Below are 23,844 nucleotides of genomic sequence, written 5' to 3'. Positions count from 1 at the left end.
TGGTGATGTTACAAGAAAAGCTAGAGGATCAGCAAAGTCATTTAAGTTTTTCCTCTGGGGACCATGAATGTCTGAACAACCTTTCATGGCAATCTGTTGAGATATTTCATTCTTTCTTTACTAAAAAAAAAAGTTATTAAAAATTTCCATTTGAAATGATGTCAAGTATCTGCTCTTTACTTACAGCTCTTACTCCCACTTCTGTTTACTTGCCAGCACACAGTCATTCTGCTACACTGACACACGCTGTCTATCTAAGACAACATTACTGCTACATAGTGTATGAAATGACAGCAGTAGGAAAAGTGTGTGGGAGGGTGTCAGTCTCTGGCCGTCAGTCAGTTACCTAATAAAGAGGTGACTAACATCAGAGAAACGCCACATCCCCTGGTGTTTCTTTATCAATACTCTTCCACTGTGGTTTTCCACATTGGATAAAAAAATCATTAGTCGTCTCTCCTTTTCCCTTCCCTGAAGCTACGCTTAAACTACCAGCTGGAATATCACTGTCAGACACTTTCTCATGAGTTAAGACCAAAACAGCTTTTCTTGGGTTTTGTTTCAAATCATACACAAGCTCTTACAGGATTTTCATTGCGAATTAAACTCGACACAAGCCTTCAATCCAACCTTGAGATTTTGAATATGAACAGCAGCACTTTTCTGCCAATAACTGACAGGCCCCTCTGTTTCATCTCAACAAGGATCCAATTGGATTAAACAAGCCTCTCTGCTGAGCCCTCTGCACCGAGTCCATTCAGCTATTGACCTGCCACAGCACGCATCCCCCAACATAAAACAAATGGCACTGCTCCTCAGGCTTCAGTGTGTATGTGTGTGCATATTTAAGTGATTTCACCTTGTGAGAACAGCCCGCTCATTATAGACTAATAACCATTGCTTTAATTTGAATAGTCTCTTTCCTGCAAGAGGTGGCATTTACGCAAACAGAAACACACACACTCTCTCTCTCACGACCCCCCCCCCCTTCTTCTTCTGTTTTTTTTTTTTTTTAAATGTGAAGGATCACATTTGTTCCAGAAAGAAGAAAACAGGGGGTCCGCTGTGTGTGTGTGTGTGTGTGAGAGTGTGTATGTGTGATTGTGTGTGAGTGTGTGTGTGTGTGTGTGTGTGTGTGTGTGTGTGCGCACCCAGCAGTGAACAGCATCTGAATGTGAGAGCCAATCAGAGCGCTGTATAGACAGAGCCCCCCAAGTACTGCTGGTTTATAGGGCTCAGCTTCAGAGAAGTCACATGACTTCCCAGAGAGAGGGAGAGAGAGAGAGAGAGAGAAAGGAGAGAAGTGGGCAATGTGGGAAAGGAAGATGAAGAAGAGGAGGAGTGAAAAGAGGGTCAGGAGGGTGACGGGATCGCTGCGAGGGGTGAACTGAAGGTCTGGTAAATGAATGGAAGAGAAGGAGGTAGCAAGCAACTGTTCTCGGAAGTGAATTTATACAGGCTGGTCACGGTCTATAATTACAGCTGAATGAACAAAATGAGAAATGACTGACTGAGAGGAGAAGTCGGTGAGTGGATGAATGAAGGATGAGATGAATGAGTACACACAGGCGATAGTGGTTGCAGTTGATTACGACAGCGGGTAATCTTGATGGTCTGGTTAACCCTGGCTGATATTGTCACACAACAACTATCTGCACCACAGTGTTTAAAGGCACAGTTCACCCAAAAGAAAGAGAGAGAAAAAAAAAGTTAACTATTTTTTCACCACTTGCAGCACCAAGGCATGCAGATGATTAATGTGCAGAGGTTTGGAGATTCTGTATTAATAGAAGTGAATTAAATTTTGTTTGAGCACTCAGAGCATTTGAAAATCCTTGGTGTGTTCCCACAGGCAATTTTCTGGTTACGATAAATCACAGACTTCACTGTCAAGGGTTTTCCTCGGGACTATTTATTTGGAAGAAAGTAGTTCCAATGAAAACTATTCACAGCAAGCTCTGTGGAAACAAGTGATGCAGTCTGAGTCTTTTTAAATGTCATTTTTCAAAGCACAGAGGACCATAAACACAATTCTGTTCGCCTCCAAATACAAACCAAAACAAACCTATGTGGCTCAAAGTATGTGGACGCCCCCGTCCACATGCTGTCGGTCTGGGTTTGGGTTTGGCCCCTTACCTCCAATGAAGGGAAATCTTATTGCAACAGCATACAGGGGTATTTCAGACTACAGTGTGGTCTCATTTTGTTGCACTTTCCTGTTTCAACACAACAATGCTCACATGTGCAAGTGTAGAGCTGCAACAATCAATGCAAAACAATGAATCTGTTCAGTCATTTTTCAAGCAAAAATAGTGAAACGGTGCCAAATTTTGGTGTCACAAATGAGAGGATTTGCTGCTTTTCTTTGTTGTATATTATTATAAAATGAATAATTTGGGGGTTTTGGGCTTTTGGTTTAACAAAACAAGACACCTGAAGACATCTCCTGCAGCTCTTTGACAATTTTTTGATGAAAACAATCATTAGTTGCAGCCTTACTACAATGACAGGTCCATAAAGACAAGGTTTTCCCAGCTTGGTGTGGAAGAGCGTGAGTGTCCTCAACACCATCTAAGAGCTTTGGGATGAACTAGAGCAGCGACTGCGAGCCAGACCTTATCGCCCAACATCAGTGCCTGACCTCACTAACGCTGTTGTGGATGAATGGGAGAAAATCCCTGCAGCCAGGATCCAAAAACCTTGCGGAAAGCCTTCCCAGAATAGGGGAGGCTGTTACAGCAGCAGATTAATGTCCACGGTTTAGGAATGAGATGATGAACAACCACACACGGGTGTTAATGTTTGGTTGGTGAACGTTTGGCAAACCGACCCTTTAAAGAGCTGAAATAACGGGCACAGAGGATGACCCCGACCAAGCACCACCAAGCCTTAAGAGCAATGCATCTGTGTATATGTGTGTGTGTGTGTGTGTGTGTGTGTGTGTGTGTGTGTGTGTGTGTGAAATAAAGCATGTCCACATGGCCCATGACATGGGGGGGGGGGTAGTGTGAAATGTGAAACAGATGTTACTCTTTTTTCACAGGCACTGATGTCAACACCTTTACACTGTACGAGGAAGTGTGACTGTGTGTGTGTGTGTGTGTGTGTGTGTGTGTGTGTGTGGGGGTGTGCTTACATCTTTGTGTGTGTATGAAAAACCGCATTTGAGGGAAGGCTTCCCATAAACACCTGTTTTGTTCCGGTTAATATCTCTCGTCATAGTGAAGAAATGATGGCCTCAGTGAAAGAGGAGAGAGAGAGAGAGAGAGAGAGAGAGAGAGAGAGAGAGAGAGAGGTAGTGAAAGAAGGGAAGGGGGGGGTCACCTCCATTCCCCTCCGTCTGTGAAAGAGAAGAGCTCATGTGGGATGAACACATTCGTTTATTCATTCGGCCCGTCTATTTTCAGCCCAGTGGGTTTATGGTTATTGGAAAGGCGTTGCCGTCTCGCTCCTTCCCAGAAGGAGTCAATATTTCTCCCTCTCCTTCATTTCTCCCTCTCTGCCTCTTTTTCTCTAATTCAATATTTTCTCCAAAACACCACTCTCCCCTCCACGCGCAGGCAAGGAATGCTGGGAGGCATTCGAGAGAAGCAAAGACACTGAGCACGTACACACACACACAAAGACAAAAGTGTGAGGTTACAGAACGCAGTGCCAACAGTGATCCCGGAAAAACTCTTGCTCAGGACGTCTCCCAATTTCTCCACCTAATCGCAGTTACCCGTCGCTGCTCTTTCTTTGCTTACCGATGCATCTTTATCTCTCTCCGTTCACGGCTCTTGTGGGGCTCTCGAGACCGACTGTGGCCTTTTTATGATGCTGATGTTTGCTAATGACTTTTAATGACGACTTGTTATGGCTCATAAAACCTGGCTCTGTTACTGGCAACATCAACTTTAACTACAGTACAATGCGGTCCTGATAACACACACTGGGACTTTTATCAAGTGATTTAAATCTGACAAGACACCATGAGTATGCATGAGTGGGAAATGTGTGTAGGGGAGGGGGGGGGGTGCTGCCTGGGATGTGAATGTAGCCATAGTATTTGTAGGTCAGAGAGAAAAACAGTGAGTGTCAGAGAGGGGAGGGAGTTGTTTAGTAATGAGTGCATCTCCCTCGTAGCCTAATCTCAGTCCACAGAAGATAAATTCCCACAAGCCTTCACCTCCAAATATTGACTCAGTTCCTGAGACACGAGGGAACTGAGGCTTTATTGCTGATAAAAAAAAGGAGACAGTGCTGCATATAACCAGTGTAGTTTGGGCCTGAGCCCATAGCTCCATCATGTCATGTGTGTGTCGGGTGGGGGTGGGCACATGTTCACCTCCTTTCTTGCTGTCTACAACAAGTAAGTGGATGATGGGTGAGCACCAGTTAGAATTAGCTTTACAGCTCAGTGCAGGGATAAAGGTCAGGCCAAAAGCAGGTTTGTGACCCCTGAAGAATCTCATATTCATGACTTCAGCGGGGTGTAAACACATCATACACACTGGCATGGAAACAGACGGACACACACAGATGCACAGAGACATTTACGCAAATGCATGCCTCGCTCACTGGGGTGGATTAATGCAGGACATTGTGAGAGTTACATGGGCAAATATGAACTCAGCATAACATCTGACGTATTCTGGTTAAAGATAATTGATAGTAAGATAGTAGAGGAATGTGTCCGATGATATTTTGACCAGAAAGAAGAAACTTCAGAGGGCTGCTGCAATAGTACAAGATGACCTGAGTCCATGTTCAGTATTTAACAGTGATTTACACATTTTTCATGGAAGTTTCATGGAAGTAATCTGAACATACAACTGATAATTCATAATTGATTAATGTCCATTATATGCTGTTAATTGCTTAATGTTGTGACTGTTGTAACGACAAACGTTTGATGGTTCCAGCTTCACAAATATCTCAGATTTTCTGTTTTTTTCTGTTTTATATCGTAGTACTGCTGGTTGGACAACACAAGCCCTCTGGACATTGCCGTCTGAACTATTGTTATGAGATTTTTAATTGTTTTCTGATGTTTTGTAATTGAATTTATTAATTGAGAAAATAATCTACAGATTAATCAGTAATCAAATTAATCGTTAGCTGCAGACACACCAAACTCAACACTTCAAAATGATCCAGTTCAATAATCTAGCTACGAATGTAATTGTTGTGAAGCCTATGATGTTCAATTTCTATCAACACATTTGTATGAGATTAAGACTGTTGAGTCACACTTTGTTCCATCTATCGATCAGAATATGTAAATGAGAGGATTATCCCCTGGACTGTGTGACAAGTTAGTCTACAGTTTACAACTTTACACTAAGATATTTTGATACTTGCTCATATGTATAATAGTGAGCTTTGTTGAGATAATGGCACCACCTTGAGGCCCATACTAATCTGTGCATGTTGATAAACTGATAGGTCATCCATTAACTGTCCTTGCAGTCAATGATTATCGATTTCAAGGCAACGATCCAAAGTTCAGTACATAAACACCACCAATGAATATGATTGAATGAGGAGCATCATGTCTTTGAAAACATTTTCCTGCAGGGTTTTGTATAAATTGTTAAACCCTTGTATCGTCGCTTCAATTGAACGAGATGCAGCTGTGCTGGGACGGAGCTCCGCGCGGGGCTACTACAACGCCGGGAAGCCCAGGTGCCCCGGGCCGGTCGGGGCGGCCCGCGTCCGGGTAGTGGACCTCCGCAGCGACACGGTGACCAAGCCCGGGCCGGCGATGCGCCAGGCCATGGCGGCGGCCGAGGTCGGAGATGACGTGATGGGAGAAGATCCAACGGTTAATGGTTAGAGCCGAACCGTGATAGTGCGCTAAAGTTATAGTTGCATTTAACTAACTTAACGGACTTATTCATGGATGGTTGAAAAGTAGCACCCGCATAACTCTGAATGAAGCAATATAAAATAGGTGTAGAAACCCTATTGTAATTGATTGATAGATAATTACTCAGAATCAATCAAAGACAAATCTCCATTGCTTTTGGATGGACAATCATGTTTTTTCTGATTCTGTTTACTGAATCCGGGTTGTAATACTTTGTTCAACCAAATATATGCATGTGCATTTTTTGCACTTAATTAACTCTGCATTAGCTCTTAAATAGTACTTAACCAATAATTATTAACTGCTTCTTAATTACAAAATAATACACATTAGGCTACTCTTCAGTTGTAGTGATACAGACTGCAGGATTCTCAAAAAATCATTATGTGGGCAAAGCATCATCCTAAAAGCTACGCTGATAGTAAAGTGAGTATGAATTATATGGCTCAAAATTACAAATATACAGTTTTCAGTGTTTCCTCTAGGATTTTTTTCAGCAGTGGGGGGTCAGCGGCAAAGTTTGCACCCAGGCTCATCTCTCTCTCCTGCATCTTCACCCAGCTCCCCCGCTGCTGTGCTCTGCTCTCCTCCACTTTAATAAGATTACATTAAAAGTGTGAGTAACGTCACGTTAACAGCGTTATATAGTTTACACTCACATCACATCTGATTACAAGTGTGAACATTAAAATACTATTTTTTACCTAACCACCATCATTTACGAGTCAGTAAAAGGCTTATGACGCTACCTGACTAGCGTCTTCTTCATCTGTTGTCTTTCTCTTCTTAGAGAAGTATCTGAACAAGCTCATCTGAAAATGCAGTCAGCAGTTAATACATAATGACGTGTAGATATTAGCTTAATGCTATTGATTAGTTTACTTAGTTTTTAAGTTAGTTAGTTAAGTTTTAAGTGAGTTGGCTAATAAGTCTACCTTTTCTCCGGTAATTCGCTGCCTTATTCCTCACGACTACACTTCTCTGACTCTCACCTGGTGCCTGACGTGACGTCACTTTCAAGGCCGCGCTCTCGCGAGTAATTAACTCCAACAGGATCCCCCAACCACCCCACTCCCTCCCTCCCCTCCCCCCGCTGTTGCGCTCATCATCACACAGGCTGTGCTGTGAAGGTGGAGAGATGTGGCGGTGCATTTGCGACATTTAAAAAAAAAGAAAAAAAAAGAAAAGAAATTTGAAGGCGTGGCGGCTATGATTTAGCTATAGTTTAATGAATGTAGAGGAAACACTGGTTTTACAGTTGGGTTTGTGTACAACGTACAACTCCCTCAGTCCTTAGACGCTTGGTTAGAATAGAGAAGTAGCAGGGAATAGCTCACTATGTCAGTGTAATTTGGTTCAGCATATGAATTCATGCACACCTGCTCTTTTACTTGTGAAATGCTGCCAACATCTTGCAGAGCTACAAAAAATCGCAGCTGATATGTTTGGGATGGAGGCCGCGCTGTTTGTCCCCACTGGAACCATGAGTAACCTCATCGCAGGTGAGCTGTGCTTTTACTGGCAGAGTTTGAATCCATTTTTATGAGGTCAGAATGGTCATAAATGTGCACGCTTTTCATTTTGCAGTGATGGTGCACTGTAGGGAGCGGGGCGACGAGATGATTGTGGGCGATCTGTCCCATTTACACATCTATGAGCAGGGAGGTAGCGCACAGGTGAGCGCAGCAGAGCAGCAGACACCTGCAGTTGGGCCTTCGTCTACAGGTCAGTTTTTGCTTAAAGGAACTCAGTGTGTATTTGTGTGTTGACGCAGCTGGCTGGTGTCCACGCTACCACTGTGACCACCCTCCCCAATGGAACATTTGACTTGGAGCAGCTGGAATCAAAGATCCGCCACGGTTACCCTGATCCCCACTACCCCCGCTCACGCCTCATATGTGTGGAGAACACACACAACATACAGGGAGGACGTGTGCTGCCTCTGTCCTTCCTGCAGGAGGTGTGTGTGTGTTATGTTTCTAAACATGGGCATAGTGGAGAACACTACAGCTCAGCTCATGCTGATCGAAAAACCAATTACATTTCAACATGTGAAAGCAGCTGTCATACCTGCCTTATTAAAACAGAGTGGAGAATCCAGCATCTCTCACAGCTTTGATCATTTTTGGATGGTTTGTTTCCATCTCCAAGGTTCGTGCTTTAGCAGATAGATATGGTCTGTCAGTTCACATGGATGGAGCCAGGGTGATGAATGCTGCTGTGTTCCAGGGGGTGCCGCCATCCACCATACTGCAGCACACAGACACCGTCAGTGTGTGCCTCTCCAAGGTGGGACTGAAAAACACAAACGCATACCAGAATAGACAAGACGGTAGAAGACATTTCTTTGCGTATTTTAGAAAATACATATGTGATGAGTCAAAATGGGCAAACATCAGACAGAAAACAGAAAACTTTTCAAAAGCAAAGTCAAATTCACTGTGCGGTTTCTAACAGGGTTTGGGTGCCCCAGTGGGTACCATGCTGGCTGGACCCCAGGATTTCATAGCCAGAGCGGTGCGGTGCCGTAAAGCCCTGGGTGGGGGGATGCGGCAGGCTGGTATACTAGCAGCAGCTGGAAAACTGTCTTTACTGGATATGGTAAGAAGACTGGAGGAGGATCACCGCAATGCAAAAACCTTTGCTCAAGGTGAGTAGCTCATATTTACGTTTATGAAAATTTAATCATTAACTGGCAGCCATTATGTTCCTGTTTCTGACTTCTTCATGCTTGTTTCTTCTCCTGCCCAGCGCTGCTCGACTGCGATGCTCCTCTATTTGCTGTAGACATGGCGGCCGTGGAGACAAACATCCTGCGTTTCCGTCTAGAGGAACCCGGTTTGAGCCCCTCTGAGTTCTGTGCCCACATGGGTCAGGTTTGCGAAGGAGAGGAGGCTGCATTGGGACAAGGGATACAAGTTCTCATGTACCCTCATTTTGGAAACTCAGTAAGGGCTGTGTGGCATCTTGGGATATCCCCTGAAGATACCCAGCTGGCCATTCAGAAAATGCAATTTGTGGCTTCTCAGTACTTGAATGAAAAACTCAGGGCCCAGTGAAACCTGACCTGTATAGTCAAATCACTAGGACTGATCATAGAAATTTTACACAGACTAACTTAGAAAAAGACTGAAGGACCTCAAACATGGGACGAACAACAACCAGAGTCACTTTTGACTCTGGTCCTCTTTATATCCCTCGTCATTTAATTTTTTTTTTGCAATTCTCATGCATTAAATTTAATGAACCACTGTCTCTTGTCAAAGTGTCTTTCATATTTTTCTCGTACATAGTAGAGTGACCTAACCCCCATGCTGTGATTTTAATTGTTAATTTTTTCTAAACTTGAACAGAGTATCATTATCTATAGATATAAGATAAACGGTTTGTAAAAACCTTAAAACATTCTCTCTCGCTCTCTTTATGTAAAGCTCTCGCGATGGAATCAGGAAAAATCAAAATGTTTCTGGCAGCGGTGGGATTCGAACCCACGCCATCGAAATGACTGGAGCCTAAATCCAGCGCCTTAGACCACTCGGCCACGCTACCACGTTACACGCGCTGCACCAGTCAGACAATTTATACGTCAGCAGGTGACTCAAAGTATGGGATAGATTTGCAACTATTAATTAACCACTTTTGTGACGCAATGTAGCTAATGTTGGTTAGCTAACGAATGCAAGTTAGGATACCAATTTCATCGCATTAATACCAGCCCAACGTTGACGTAACTACCAATTGGACGTAGATGTAGCCGTTACATTTGAACGTTGGTGCGTTGTACGACCGAGTGTAACGTTACTGCTACTGTGGTTACATTCCTATTCACTCAATCATATTTATTTTTCTAGTTGCTATTAGCTCTTAGATTGATAACCAGATTCGATTTAGTAAACCTGCTATGAATAATAGTAATGCGTACCTAACATATAACGAATATTTAGCGATTCCTGTCGAAGCTCTCCGGGTTTTCAAGGTACTACTCTGGTAACAGGAAATAATACTTGAGTGTAAACCAGGTACAAACTGTACTGCTAGATAGGGCTATAACTTATCCTGTGCTGCTTTCAAATGCACCTCAGTCGTAACTAACATTTCGCGCGTTTCTACTTTGAAAAAACAACATCATGGTCCAGTTTTACTATATTGCTCATATGATATTGTTGTTGTTTATATTTTTAATACAAAAATATTAAAAAACTAGAAGAATAAACGTTTAGTGTCATTTTCATTTTATGTTTGTTTGTATTTATTTATATTGTTTTAGATACATCTTTGGAAGGTCATTTCACATTTCATACACAAAGGCAAAGTGCTTCACATAATTCATTAAAACGGCGTGCACTGTAAAACATGATTCAGGAATTCAGTGGAATCAATCAAATCTCCTTAGCTCAATATAAATAGTTCTGGTAGTTTCGAGTTATTTCAACTTACTTTTTTACTTATTTTCAGGCCGCTTCAGAACTTGAACATTTTAAACATTGTTAACATTGTTAAGTAAAAACGTTTCAGAGAGTCTTCTTCTTTTGTATGTTGGTGAACCCACTCATGATGACTTGATCTGTGACTTTAGTGGGTTAAATTAAGTCATGGTTGTTTCTTTTCATAACAGTGCTAACCAGAATGAGGGTTAGTATTGAATTCAGTCCAAAACCATGTATTTAACAAAGAGACTGCGAGCAGGCTAGAGTGTTGCTTTTGTACTGACTTTGATACAAAATGACTTGAAACTGAAATGTCATTTTGACTTAATATATGAAGTTTATTGTACTTGTTTCCTCAACTTTTGCAATACTCATGAAATAACTTTGATTTAACAGTGCAGTTAAATCTTTGCATCTGACAAACTGTCCATTCAGGTAAGTATTATATTTCCGACAGTCTTGAAGGCAGCAGGAGGCAGGGGCGTGGCTTTCAGAGAACATAGTGATACGTGCTGAATGCTCACGTCGCTGTGGTGGACGGTAACAAGAATTACAGGTCACTGCCAGGCACGTCCCCGGATCGTCAGGACACGTTGGAGCACCAGGACCTACACTGTTTGATCTTGTTTGTCCTGGGAAGAGACTTAAACTAAAGCTGCTGCGATTCTGTCCGTGTATAACCGAAACTGAGAGGCGGAAGAAGACCGAGGTGACTGGGTACACTGTCACAGTCTGTCAAGATAAAGTGTTTTAAAGTGTCTCTGTGCTGCAGGATATAAGGTTGGTTGTTTATTTAGTATGTGCATTTAACAGCAGGTCACAATAGATCAAACTGAAGCTAATACTTCTGTGGGAAATAATATTGCAGCATGCTGCAACATGATATACTACAGCCAGGGTTGCTGCTGATTTCTATGGGAGCACATTGTACCAACAGGAGCTCAGGAACTTAATGTATTGTGCTTGTATTTCCTCTCCACCAGCCAGCTGTTACTTTAAAGCTGTGTAAACACACTGCATTTCACTGCAGCTGAACAGATTGGTGCTTACAGATACTGAATAACAGATGTAATGAGCTGCTGTCTTTATGTGTCTCTTCTTTCCACTCACACTATGTCTCCTCTCTTGTCAACAAAACAGCAGACATCATGGAGGACGACCTGATGTTTACCATGGAGGAGGAAGGCAGCGCCAAGAGACCCCCCTTCCAACGAAACGTCCCCAGCCAGCGGACATCCTCCCTAAGTGATGCCAACGCCAGTGATGATGATGACGAGGATTTCATCTGCCCAATCCTGGACGACTCCGCAAGAGACATCTGCCACTACCTGAAGAATCTGGTTTACACTCGGCAGCTGTCAAACTCTCTTCCTAAGAACAACTTTGTGTACAAGGTGAGCTGTGAGCTGTCATGTTGCCCCGGCAACATGATGCAAGATGACAGCCAAATGTATAGTGAGGTGAACGGTATTTGCAAATGTTGAAATCTATCACTGGAGGACTGTGTAATGATGCGTAGTATAAAGTAAAACCACTTTGTGGGCAGTATGTTGTGGTTAAGCACCGTCACAAACACTCTACTTCTGTTATATGCTGTGAGAACAGCTGTTTGCCCTATAAGGAGAGACGGTCTGTGTGTGTCTGCACACACAAAAACAGCATGTAAGCTATTTGTATGTATGTGAATTTTTGTTTACTGAAGTGGGAAGCTAGTCAGCCACCTCTGACAAGAACAGGAAGTACCAAAGAAAGATGTTCCACCTCATGTGATTACATTGCATGTAAACACGAGTCTGGCTTTCTCCAGACCAGCAGAGAGAGAGAGAGAGGGAGCATTATGCAAGTGGCTGGATTCAGGGTACACCGCTCTTTAGCAGAGCCACTGTGCACGAGCCAACTGCAGGGACGAATGGCGTTTAGAGTTGTTGTTCTAAGATTCTAGCTTCATTTAATTCTGTTTGAAATAACTATGTTTCATTTGTTTTGCTGATGAAAAGCCGTCCGTTCTCTCCACCTTTCTACATAGAATGAAACAGAAACGGTGGCAGAACCTCGGTCGTACCATGTTTTGTCTCAGAGCGCACGGGTATGTCACAGATCAAATTATATCTTTCTTCTCTCCCTCTTCACCAGCGACCATCTACGCCTCCTTTCTCCCCCCTCCACTCTATAATTTACTCTCCTTTTCCTTCACTGAACTGGAATGTCTTTTTGTTTTTCCAGCAACATACTTTCCACCTATTCTCACTTCCCATGACTCTCTTTGTGCTGAAGCTGTTATGTGCATCCTAATCAATGCACCTTCCCTTCCTCCAGAATGTATTCCCTTACAGAAGAATTTATTAATTGTCACTAACGATCACCAGGAATGTTACATTGTTGTTTCACAAAACAAAAAATGTCATTTTTCTGCAAGAGCTTTGGTTTCAAAAAGTTTTTTTTGTTTTGTTTTGTTTTTTTTTTTTATCACAGATGCAGCTGCTTTAAAATGAGTTTTAGAAGATTATCAAAAATCTGCGTGTATTCACGCAGCATGGTCGTGCACCACACCAGGCTTCACCATTCGACCCTTTAGCCTTGTGACCAGGCTGTAATGTTTCACCTCCAGGTGAATGAGGCCTGACGTGAGATGTGTCGTCTGCTCCTCCTCACAAACAGACGTGACACCCTATCAGTTAAAAAACACGACACTTCTCTTCATGTAAATCCTTCGCTCTAAATATAAACATATCTAGAATGCCTGCTCCGGACAGTGACGAGGAAGACGTGCCGCTGTGCAGTATAGGGTGGGTCAGGGCTTGGGTTACTTTAGCAGGTTTAGATTACTAGTCACGCTTGATTTATGGGTTCTACTAGGAAAGATATTTTTTGAAAATGGCAATAACTGCAGATGCCCATGAAACATCCCGTGGTGATCACATTCATTTTAAGGTAGCGGCCTCCCTCATACTAAAAATCCAACGATCAGTTGTTTTGTAAGTGTGATTTTCATGTTATTTTAATGATTGTGCGCTTCCTTCCTGCTTTGTGCTTTTAACATTATTAGTTTTTCTTCGTTTCTCCTCCGCCTTCCTTACTTCCTGATTTGCATGAAGTCACAACAGTTATAAACTAAAGATGTGTCATCCTGAGGCTCTAGTTTACATTGGTGTGTCCCTGGGTGATTAAAAGCAAATACTTTGAGGAATGAGAGGAAGCCGTCCAGTGCAGAATCAGTGAAATGTAATTTGCTCCATTAGCGAGCACAGTTTCGACACTTAGAGGCTGAAAGTGTTGTTGTGCAGAAAAAGCACTTTTTTTTTTTTTTTGCATTGAACAGTTTCACCTATTTATTTATTTTTTATTTTTTTTCAGCGTATTCTGGTTAACCTGTTTTGGAAACCAAAGTGTTCCCTGATTTTTTTTTGCATTAAAAACAAACACTGCAAGCAAATAAGACGTGTTGCTTTATCGTGACAGGACGCATGGAAAAAAGCAATCGAAAAGGCCAAAGCCAGGCCCGACCCCTGGGCAGAGTTTCATCTGGAGGACATCGAGACTGAACCCTGCGTTCGCTACAGGTATGAAAAACCCCGTGTGACTGTGAATCAACAGCGGTAATTGACTTTTTTCCCCAGCAGACATTTTGAAACTAATTTTTATTAGCAGTGGCTCAGTTCCAACAAGTTGTGCTAACATGACAAGTCAACGTCTCTGCTGGGGAAAAAGGTCTGCTGTTGCATGGGGTGATGCGGTGTGGTCACAAAAACCACATTAAGCAAAATCCTCAAATAATATCCCACAGGCTGATAAAGTGCCAAAAACAATTATATTACTACAGATCAATAATTTAATTGGATTTAATGCTTTTTAAAAAAAAAACCATTTTCAGGCAGTTGAAGGTGATAATTCCCATTTTACATGAGCTTTAAATTTGAATTAAAGCTGCATTAGTTGATATTTTAGCCACGTGCGAACACCAGTTTATAAAGCTGATGTGCTAGCAACCACTTGCTTATTTGCACATTCAGCAGACACAGATCAAGATTAACATTTCATGTAAAGTTATTTTTGTGACCAACATATACAAGTTCAAATATTCACTCTCCTTTTAGCTTCATGTTGGTCACCACCAGGTCCTGAGGGTGTGGGCTTAACAGAGCTGTGCCACCGCAGCTGAAAACAATGCTAATGTGAATAGTAAGACAAAACAAAACATTCAGTGTGAACAAAGAGCCAAGAGACGCTGAAATGCATCGCAGAGCTGCAGAGTCAGGTGATCATTCTTTCTGGGTTTGTCATCACAGACAACCGCTTTCACATTACAAGCAGTCATATGACCCATTTTTAACGTAAACATATTGATAAGAGGAGCTTTAAGGTATCAAGATATTTAGTCAACAGTGAGCGGTTCCCTGACTGATATTAGCCTGCATTGTTCTTGAACTCTCATTGATGTGGCAGCAGGCTTCACAGTTGGCTCATATCTCGGTCAGTGGTGCTATTCTTATCTGTTGACAAACATTACTGGCCTTTTCAATGGGCACATGAAGCATTGATGGTTCGCCCCCCCGGCCCATCCAGTTCTTCTTATCATGCGATACTGTCAGTGTCCACCCAGGTTATTATTGCCAGCGTGTCGGCTACATAAACGTACACAGCTCTTGCAGAGTTCACAGGCGTGGGCTGCAACTCTCAACTGAACTGGGTGTGGGCAAAAAGAAGCAGGAGGAAAGTGAATTCTTTTGTCTGCTTGTGTATGTGTGTTTGTGTGTGCTTTTTAGTGTTAGGCTTGTTACATAACACACAGAGCTGGGACTTGGCAGGAGCTGGGATTTGCCCTCGCGTTCCTTCTTCATGTGCTAATTTTACTCACATGTAACCTCACTCCTCTTTCCTTCTCTGATGCCCCCTATAGTATGAACTTGCTGGAATGAAAGCCATGGTACACTGTGTTCCCGCTGCTTGAAACAGTCCGTTGGCAGAAAAAGACTTTATTTTGGAACGGGGAGTAGGGAGCTTGTTTCTAGTTTAAAGCACTCAGGTTTCAGCTGTGAAGACTTGCAGCTGCAGCTACGGTTCATGCAGTATTCATTAACTCAGGACACACACCCTGCCAAGCCAAACAGACACACTGACCCAGACGTACAGTGTGTGTACACCTCATTTGTATCACCATATTGAGTGTATGTGTTCTTGCCTGACTACATTCATCCCTCTAACCTTCAGTCCTTACAACAACAAAAGAAGAAGGAAAAAAAAAAAGTGTGGACTAAATTGCTTTTCTTTGGAAACAGGAGACACTGCTGAAAACACACACACCCTCTCTTTTTTCATTCTTCTCTCCTCAATGATTTCTCATACAGCGGAAACTAGATGTTTAATGTGCCTCCATGATAAGGATTGATAATAGGCTGTTGACAGGCAAACTCCCTCACAGAGGGCAAAGAGTAACTTGGCTAACTTGATGTGCTTTTTTTTTTTTTTCATTGACCGTGTGACAATTGAGGCCTTTGAGGTGCAGCCAGTTCAGTGTTGTGGACGGGTCGGTGTGAGGGATTTGTACTGTAACAGGTGCTAAAAAAAAAAAACGAAATCAAGTGACACTTTCTCCCCACGCAGTCTGCTCTGGGACGTAACACTGCCCCACACATGGACAGCCTCACAGCCACTCACAGCTGCGGTAGACTTAATGTAGATGGAGCTGAGCCGCAGCTAAGAAAACAGAGAAAAAGGGGCGGTATTCAATTTACAGTGTCGTAAGACAAACGTAAGCAACACATTCTCACATTTAAGAAGCTGATGTTGTGTCGAGGGTCTGTTTCTCTCTCAGGTGTTTACCTGTCCTTTCAGAATAAAACAAAACTTACAGTCTACAGTAATGCTGGCAGCCCTGCGAGGCTGCGCTCAGGCTTTGAGCTACATGCTGACATGCTCTCAGTGACAATGCTCACATGATGATTTTGGAAGGACATCAACGTGCCAGGCACTGTGTGCTCAATTTAAATTTATCTCGATCAGATGATGTTGGTAGATGAAAAGTCGGAACCACTGTGGCCGATATGCAAAAAAAAGAAAGAAAGTCATATTGTGATTATTTTGGCAGATATTGCAGTTGTGATATGAGTCCAGATTTCAGCTGGAATGGTCAGTTTTGCATTTCGTCTTAAATAAAAAAAAAATTTAAAAAAAGTATTTTAAATAAATAAATATAAGAAAATGAATCAAATGATGATGTCATTTTTTCTTGCTAGAGCGTGTACCATACAAGCATGTTCTTTTACCTCTGGAGAATATGATTTGTTGGCTGGGGCACCTCAGCAGCACCACAGTGCTTCATTTATGGTATGTTGTGACACACTAGACCTTTATCAAAAAATAATTGCAACCCCTGCAGTTTGGATATTGCACTTGACCATATTGCGATTTCGATAATATTTCTATTAATTGTTCAGCCCTATTAACCACCTTACAATTCATCGTGAGAGAGACATGAATGTCTGCACCAAATGTCATGACAGTCCGTCCAGTAGCTGTTGAGACATTCCACTCAAAAAAACCTCGGAAAAGTGAGAGGATCACCAAAGTCAGTGAAATTCATCCTCTGGGGATTATGAACGGTTGAACAAAAAATTTCTTCCAAAGAACCAAAGTTGCAGACCGACCACTCTACAGGCCGTCATTTCCATCTGCTAGCGAGGCTAAAAACCGAACTTTCCACGTGATAATTTAGATTCCATATGAGGAGGATTGAAGAAAGCGTTCATCGTTTTCAGAGAGTGATATTTGAGCGAGCATAATCAGTATAACTGTTCATTTTGACTGAATTCAGTTCCTTTTCACAGATACAACGCCGTCACAGGAGAGTGGGCTCAAGACCAGATCCACATCAAGATGGCTGCTCAGGTATTACCTGTTTTAAAAGGCGCATTTTCACAAGGCAGACTTGCAGTTTCTTATCTCTTGATATTTGCTCTGCTTTCTCACAGCCGTTTGGGAAAGGGGCGATGAGGGAGTGCTTCAGAGCGTAAGTTGGAACTATTTTTCTTCACTTTTATCTAGAGGTTAATGCCCTTAAGTTCTAGTAACGGAGGCTGTTGTGGTCTCAGTGTAAACAAAGCGAGAGAGGAGTATGGTGCTCTTAGGTCGTAATCTATAAGCGGTGCAGGTCCACATTCCTCACATTTCTTGCTCCGACTCAAGAGAATAGCTGCTGACGAATAAAACGTTTTCAGAGCCAAAGATGGTACTGAGAATATCAGCCTGAACCAGAGCGACAAAATCTTCCATGATGGCACTGGGGCTTTATTTTTAACTTTATTTTTAACTTTATTTTCTCAGCACTGCTTCCCTGGATTTTTTCTGTATGGAGTAAAATAGAATCTGAGCCTATGTTGTGAACGCTGCTCCGCTCTGTTTTTGCTTCCGCGTGACGTTGCAGAATGAACCAGAAAAGGGAGAATAGTCTAATTGTTAATGCTAAATCCTCAGTTATGTGGGAAATGTAATGGAGAGCCCCCCCCACTCCCTACAAGCCCAAACATGTTAGGTCCTAAAAAAACATAGTATGATATGGTAGAGTATGTTTTTCCTGTTTGATTTGTACATAAGTGGCTGTGGAGCAGTTTTTCATTCTGACCCAGGGTCACTTTGGGAGATCAGTTCCAGTTGATGCTACAATCAAAAATGGCTTTAGATGCGTATTTTAATAAAGTTTTCCAGCTGTCAGGCCAATGTCAGCTATCTACTGTGCATAAATCTAAATGTAATTCAAATGCTGCTGCAACATCTAACTCTTGTTTCCTCTCCCTCCAGCAAGAAGTTGTCTAATTTCTCGCACAGCAACAACTGGAAGTCGGCCTCTAACTACGTAGCGAAGCGTTACATGGAGACGGTGGACAGGAATGTTTACTTGGAGGACGTTAGGCTGCAGATGGAGGCCAAACTCTGGGGGGAGGAGTACAACCGCCACCGACCTCCCAAACAGGTACAGGACAAACATTATATTGATGGGACCAGACAATATGGATAAATATGGATAATATATATATATATATATATATATATATATATTTATATATATATATACACACACAATATGGATAGCTTTCAGAGTCCATGGCTGGACAATGGAAACAATTTTTTTCAATTACATCATTTTATAGATTGATTGACTAATCGTTTCAGCTCTACTTAGATTAGATTGGATCTGCATCAAAAGCACTTGCTGATTAAACATCAGGAGATACAGGAGCCAGATTCCTGCAGCCAGATGTGCACCTAAAGCTAATTTACTTGTTCCTCTGACCAAACCTCCGTCAAATTCAAGTCAAATCTGTTCTTAAATGTCTGTCTAACATTATTTAGGTGGGATTTTTATGCATATTAATCATGTTGTACTGTATAGTAGTATAGTCTATAATAAATGTACATATACACAGATATTTTAAAAAAATGTCATTATATATTGAGAGACAATTTAATTAGTGTCTGCGTTTCATCATTAAGACTGAAGAATTGGGTGTTACCATAACTTCCCACCAAAAACTGTAATTAGATCATTATCAAAGGGATGTATCAGCGTAATATCACTGTCTGTAAAAAAAAATGGGACCGTATGGTTTAATAATTGTGACATGTATATTTTGTCCTTGTTTATCTTGACATATGTATCTTCATCTTATTTCTCGCACGGTCTTTTAGCTCAGCTTCCCCACATGGTGACATGTAGAGCGTGTAACCATGGGTCCTGCAGCCCTTCATTGGGGCCCTGGAGTGATTTGTGAGTGAGCGACTGTTGTGCGTCTGTTTGTAAACCTCAGGTGGACATCATGCAGATGTGTGTGGTGGAGATGACAGACAGACCTGGCAAACCTTTCTTCCACCTGGAACATTACATCGAGGGCAAGTACATCAAGTACAACTCCAACTCTGGCTTCGTGAGGGACGACAACATCAGGCTCACCCCGCAGGTGAGCGACGCCCCCCCCCCCTTGGGATCTTGTTACACATTAATCTGCTCTCCTCTAGTCACTTAACAGTAATTTATTTCCCCTGTTGTTTCCCCTCAGGCTTTCAGCCACTTCACCTTCGAGCGGTCAGGACACCAGCTGATCGTGGTGGACATCCAGGGTGTGGGAGATCTCTACACCGACCCTCAGATTCACACAGAGAAAGGGACTGACTTTGGGGACGGAAATCTAGGTTTGACTCTGCCTCACACCTTTTAGTCGGCTTGTTTTTGCGAAGCTTGGTTAGGAATTATTGAACGAGTGTTGAACCCGAAGGATATATAGCTTCTCCATCATACCTGTGTTCCAGGTGTGCGAGGCATGGCGCTGTTCTTCCACTCCCACATGTGTAACAAGATATGCAAGAGTATGGGCATGACGCCTTTTGACCTCTCGCCTCCGGAGAATTCCCAGCTGGACTGCACCAACAAACTGCTCGTAATTTGAACATTTCCATAATATGCAAGGAATAGGAATATGATTGGGAAATTTATTTCCCTTTTATCTTCGGCATATTCTGCTCGCTCCCTCACCTACTGCTGCAATTTCTTCAAGCAGATTTCATCCTGTTTTTATTTCAGAAGTCGGCCGAGACGGTGCTGAGGGGCTGCGAGGAGATTTGCGGTTCCCCTCGCGTTCGCACCATGTCGGGAAGCCGGGCACCTCCGCTGTTGTCCCGCCTGTCTGAGACTTCTTCTGCAGACGAGAGCATGAGCGACGTGGAGTCGATCGACCCCTGCTCGCCTCTCATCTTCCACTGCTCCCCGCCAGCCGCACATGGATCCATGGGCAAGTCGCCCATTGGTACGTGCGTGAACACATTACTACCTGCTGCGCCATTATAATGGGATGTTTCATGTAGTTAAGCGTGGTGTCCACAATGTAAATAGTTTTTTCTTATCTTATTTTACCAGGTTTATCTTTTGCTGGGATGTATGAACAAGAGAGACTCGACAATAACAACACAGGTGAACACAAGGTGAGTATTTGTATTGTAGTCAAATCAGGAAACTACATCCAAGAGTTCAGTGTTTGAACGAAGTTGTTAGTCTTTTTTTTTTCCATTTACACCAGATTTTAATCTATTTTAAAGATAAAATGTCTAAAATAAGATGAAAATGTGTTGGAGCCTTCATTGTCTGTTATTTAAAGTTGTAATCCTTAAAATTTTCTTGAAATCAAACCCCATTTTTGATCATATTTATGGCACATTTTTCTAATAATAGCTATTCATTGTATTTACATTCTGTAATAACCTTTCTATGTAGCGGTTTTCATCACACATATTGTTTTCGGGTTGTCCGTCTCGTGGATATCTCGGTGAAGGGATGTAACCTGAAACTAGTCTGAGTGGAGGAGGCAGACAACCGCGATGCTGGTCATTGAAGTTTTTATTTATTTTTTAAATTTCTGTCTGTAGGAATCCGACAGCGGCGGAGACAGCGGATACCCCAGCGAGAGGAGGAGTGAGGGCGATCCAAGTGACCATGTTGATGGGGTAACGTCAGACAATTTCCTGGACTGTTTTGCAGGATATTTTCTAGCAGTCAGTCTGAAATGGACAGAGAAAGCTCTTCCTTATTGACATGAACAGCTCACACACACCTTCCTGAGCTGACCTTTAAAGAAGAAAGAGTGACACATTTGTACACATACTCTGACACATTATCTTAAACAAATCCATGTTTAACACTCACTGACACTGACATGAAAGACTTTTTTTGTTGCTGTATGCGGTTCACTCTTCTTTGTCTGTCAGTCGTCTGAGTAGCTGTTGGTCTGTCAACCTTTCCTCTTCTCCACATGAAGTTTACAGCTGTTAGATGTTCTGACAGTAGGTTCAATAATGCATGTTGTATCATCACGTAGGCCCATCATCGATACCACAGACATTATTCCGAGTCGGATGAGGACAGTGTCAGACGGGTAAACAAACATACATCAGTGTGCGAGCGTCATCCTCACCTCAATCATAATCAAATAACTCTTGCTCTAATATTTCCTCATTCTGTCTTCACTTTGTCTTTTCCCCTCTCATCCCCTCACCACTTCATTAACGGTGAAATAAGTTCCTCACCCTCCTTCTAATCCAGCTCCTCCTGCTCTTTGTCTTCCCTCACTAGAGGAAGATGGTAGCTCCTCCAAGAGTCTCTGCAAACCTATATTCAGCCACTCCTGACAACGAATGGGTGATTACATGCATGGAGGCTCATAAAGCCACGCGTCCTCCCCCCGTGCGGCGCTGTGCAGTCTTATTGCTCCAAAGCTTTAGCTTTGCCAAAAAATGCATCAAGCACGAATCTCAAGTTTAAGATTTGAGCAACTCAGTGCACAAGCTGCCGCTGCTTCTATGTCAACTCTGCTCTTTTGTTCAGTTTAATGAATAAAAACAGTGGGGGGGGGAGTAAAAATACAGAGAAAGACCATCTACCTCTGTTTCGCCAGCTCTGCCATCTTGCTCATGATTCCCGCCATGATAGCTTTGTGTGCGCGCATGGGTTCCTATGCTTTACAAGATTTTGCATCCACTGAGTGTTGAGCGAGCAGGGGTGTACTCCTCCAGCTCCGAGCGCAAGGCTGATCTGTGCTAGATGAGATTAAAGCAGACGTTTCTGGATGGGTACACTCCTGAGAGTGGCGTGTGATTTTTTTATTTTTTTATTTTTTTATTTCATCATATGATTTGTTTTGTGATCACTGTGGTGAAGAACGGGCAGTTACTTCCTCCGTCTTGGGTCTCTGTCGGTCTGTTTCTACCCAGCTGACAGAAGAGAAGTGGAGCTTCTACCATTCGTCTCGCGCTCACGTCCACCGACCATCATGTGTGGCCACTGAGGTGGAGCGACTCAACGCTCTGATGCAGAAGAAGATTGGCCAGTCAATCCTCGGAAAGGTAAGAAAACACAACATTTTGGACTTTTTCATAATCACCAGCTCAATCTGAATCCACCTGTTGCTGCAGGACGCTGTTTTTTTTAGTTTTTTTTTAAGAAAGCAGTTTCATGTGTTGAAATTATTCCGGATCTCCTCCCAGGTCCACCTGGCGATGGTGCGGTACCATGAAGCGGGTCGTTTCTGCGAGAAGGACGAGCAGTGGGATCAGGACTCGGCCATGTTCCACCTGGAGAGAGCCGCCCTGTGTGGGGAGCTGGAGGCTATTGTTGCCTTGGGACAGTGCTATCTGCAGCTGCCTCATCACATACTGCCAGACATGGAGCTGGAGGTACCACGCACTTTGTATTTAGAATTTTATTCTTCAGCCGAACCCTTGTTTTCTGACATTTTTGTGTCGTTGGCAGGATAATGCAGGAAACAGGATGAAAGGTTTCAAGTATCTTCTGCTGGCTGCTGAGGCTGGTGACAGATCCTCTATGATTATAGTGGCCAGAGCCTTTGATACGGGGGTCAGTCTGTCAGCTGACAGGTCAGTGAAGGTTGAAGCAGACAAATATGTTTCTGTTATAAAGATGATGAGTCCTGGTCCAACAGTCATGATAATACTGCCCCCTGGTGGGATTTTTAGGACAGGATAATTATGAAGCTGAAGGGTTTTGTGTAAATTTGTGAAATCTTGCTTCTTATCTTCAAATTGACCAGAAAGCAGGATTGGGGAGAAGCCATTCACTGGTACGACACTGCGTTGAACATGACGGACTATGACGAGGGGGGAGAGTTTGATGGGACGCAGGATGAGCCCCGTTACCTGCTGCTGTCCAGAGAGGCAGAGATGTACCAAGTGGGAGGCCAGAACCTCACCGCAGACCCACAGAGAGCAGGTTCGACTCCACGCCGGCTAAACAGACCTCACTGTGCTGATTATACGACTATACAGAGAATACTGCACTGAAATCAGGCTTTGGCTGCCTCGGTCCTCACCTCTCATATCCCCCCTCCCTCCCCCTACAGGTGATCTGTTTACAGAAGCAGCAGAAGATGCCATGGCCGCCATGAAAGGCAGGTTGGCTAACCAGTACTACATGAAAGCTGAAGAGGCCTGGGCACTGATGGAGGAGTAATCCCCGACACACACTTGCATCTTGAAAATGCTACAGAAGTTGATGTGGTTGACTGAAAGTCAAGCTCATTTTTACACATTCAGGATACGACATGTTTGTATCCTAATGGTTACCGTTTACATATTTTTTTATTACAGAATATTGAATGAATTTTTGCTTTTGGTGCTATAGATGTGCGTGTGCGCGTGCATGTGTGTGTTCAACCTTCCAGGTTCAGGCTTAGATCTCCAGGTTTCTGATCCTCCTGTCCTCCTGACTCTTTTTCTTTAATTTCCTGTTTCTGATTACCTTCTGGCTAAGTGACTGTTGCTACATGTAAGAGAAGGCCTGAAGAATCAAAACAAAGAAAATAGTTTACTTACTTTGTTAACACACTTATGTTGGAAGAATGTTTGTAAAGAAGTGCTTGGAGTATAAAACTGTAAAATAAAGATTGCTTTTTATGGGTAAACACTGTCATTATTCCTTCCTGTTGAGGTGGTATTAAAGGTGTGTAACCGGGCCATACACATTACTGTGTATTACAAAAAACCTGCTTTATTTGATATATTTTATTTTTT

At 42.8% G+C, this 23,844-nt stretch overlaps 2 protein-coding genes and 1 non-coding gene across 9 annotated transcripts; 2 read left to right on the top strand and 1 right to left on the bottom strand.

The window, feature by feature from the left end:
* The first annotated feature begins 5,452 nt into the window (after nt 1-5,452).
* On the top strand, nt 5,453-9,103 carry tha1 (threonine aldolase 1). Its single transcript, XM_023431316.2, has 7 exons — nt 5,453-5,813; nt 7,270-7,353; nt 7,439-7,527; nt 7,626-7,811; nt 8,003-8,140; nt 8,309-8,501; nt 8,603-9,103. The coding sequence occupies exons 1-7, from the start codon at nt 5,522-5,524 to the stop codon at nt 8,908-8,910; spliced, it is 1,290 nt and encodes a 429-aa protein (XP_023287084.1). The 5' UTR covers nt 5,453-5,521; the 3' UTR covers nt 8,911-9,103.
* A 215-nt stretch (nt 9,104-9,318) lies between these two features.
* Nucleotides 9,319-9,400, bottom strand: trnal-uag (transfer RNA leucine (anticodon UAG)). Its single transcript has one exon. It is a non-coding gene; the product is annotated as a tRNA-Leu (tRNA).
* A 1,420-nt stretch (nt 9,401-10,820) lies between these two features.
* eef2k (eukaryotic elongation factor 2 kinase) lies at nt 10,821-23,735 on the top strand. 7 transcript variants are annotated; one of them, XM_087169886.1, is made up of 20 exons: nt 10,821-11,058; nt 11,419-11,672; nt 12,305-12,364; nt 13,738-13,838; nt 17,103-17,163; nt 17,247-17,284; nt 18,073-18,244; nt 19,080-19,229; nt 19,329-19,461; nt 19,579-19,706; nt 19,850-20,072; nt 20,183-20,247; nt 20,689-20,766; nt 21,138-21,194; nt 21,392-21,457; nt 22,030-22,161; nt 22,303-22,491; nt 22,568-22,692; nt 22,866-23,044; nt 23,175-23,735. In XM_087169886.1, the coding sequence occupies exons 2-20, from the start codon at nt 11,427-11,429 to the stop codon at nt 23,282-23,284; spliced, it is 2,313 nt and encodes a 770-aa protein (XP_087026012.1). In that variant the 5' UTR covers nt 10,821-11,058; nt 11,419-11,426; the 3' UTR covers nt 23,285-23,735. The 7 variants fall into 7 exon arrangements, with proteins under 7 accessions (XP_087026012.1, XP_087026011.1, XP_023287077.1 ...); XM_087169885.1 differs by lacking the exon at nt 21,138-21,194 and having other exon boundaries at nt 10,822-10,987; XM_023431309.2 differs by lacking the exon at nt 21,138-21,194 and having other exon boundaries at nt 10,822-11,058.
* Nucleotides 23,736-23,844: the final 109 nt, after the last annotated feature.

This window comes from Seriola lalandi, unplaced genomic scaffold (assembly GCF_002814215.2).
Source record: "Seriola lalandi dorsalis isolate HSWRI2012SDOR001 ecotype SW California unplaced genomic scaffold, Sedor1 jcf7180002054920, whole genome shotgun sequence".
Classification (NCBI taxonomy): domain Eukaryota; kingdom Metazoa; phylum Chordata; class Actinopteri; order Carangiformes; family Carangidae; genus Seriola; species Seriola lalandi.
Note: the sequence above shows the minus strand (reverse complement) of the source record. Positions and strands in the feature narration are given on the sequence as shown.

Excerpts from the sequence above, each read along its gene's own strand:
- tha1 (XM_023431316.2), top strand. The coding sequence starts at position 5,522 with ATGAGGAGCATCATGTCTTTGAAAACATTTTCCTGCAGGGTTTTGTAT. Across the intron at positions 7,528-7,625 it reads AGCAGGGAGGTAGCGCACAG|CTGGCTGGTGTCCACGCTAC; the intron begins GTGAGCGCAGCA and ends GTGTTGACGCAG. Across the intron at positions 8,502-8,602 it reads TGCAAAAACCTTTGCTCAAG|CGCTGCTCGACTGCGATGCT; the intron begins GTGAGTAGCTCA and ends TCTCCTGCCCAG.
- eef2k (XM_087169886.1), top strand. The coding sequence starts at position 11,427 with ATGGAGGACGACCTGATGTTTACCATGGAGGAGGAAGGCAGCGCCAAG. Across the intron at positions 21,195-21,391 it reads ATGAGGACAGTGTCAGACGG|AGGAAGATGGTAGCTCCTCC; the intron begins GTAAACAAACAT and ends TTCCCTCACTAG. Across the intron at positions 22,693-22,865 it reads GTCAGTCTGTCAGCTGACAG|AAAGCAGGATTGGGGAGAAG; the intron begins GTCAGTGAAGGT and ends CAAATTGACCAG.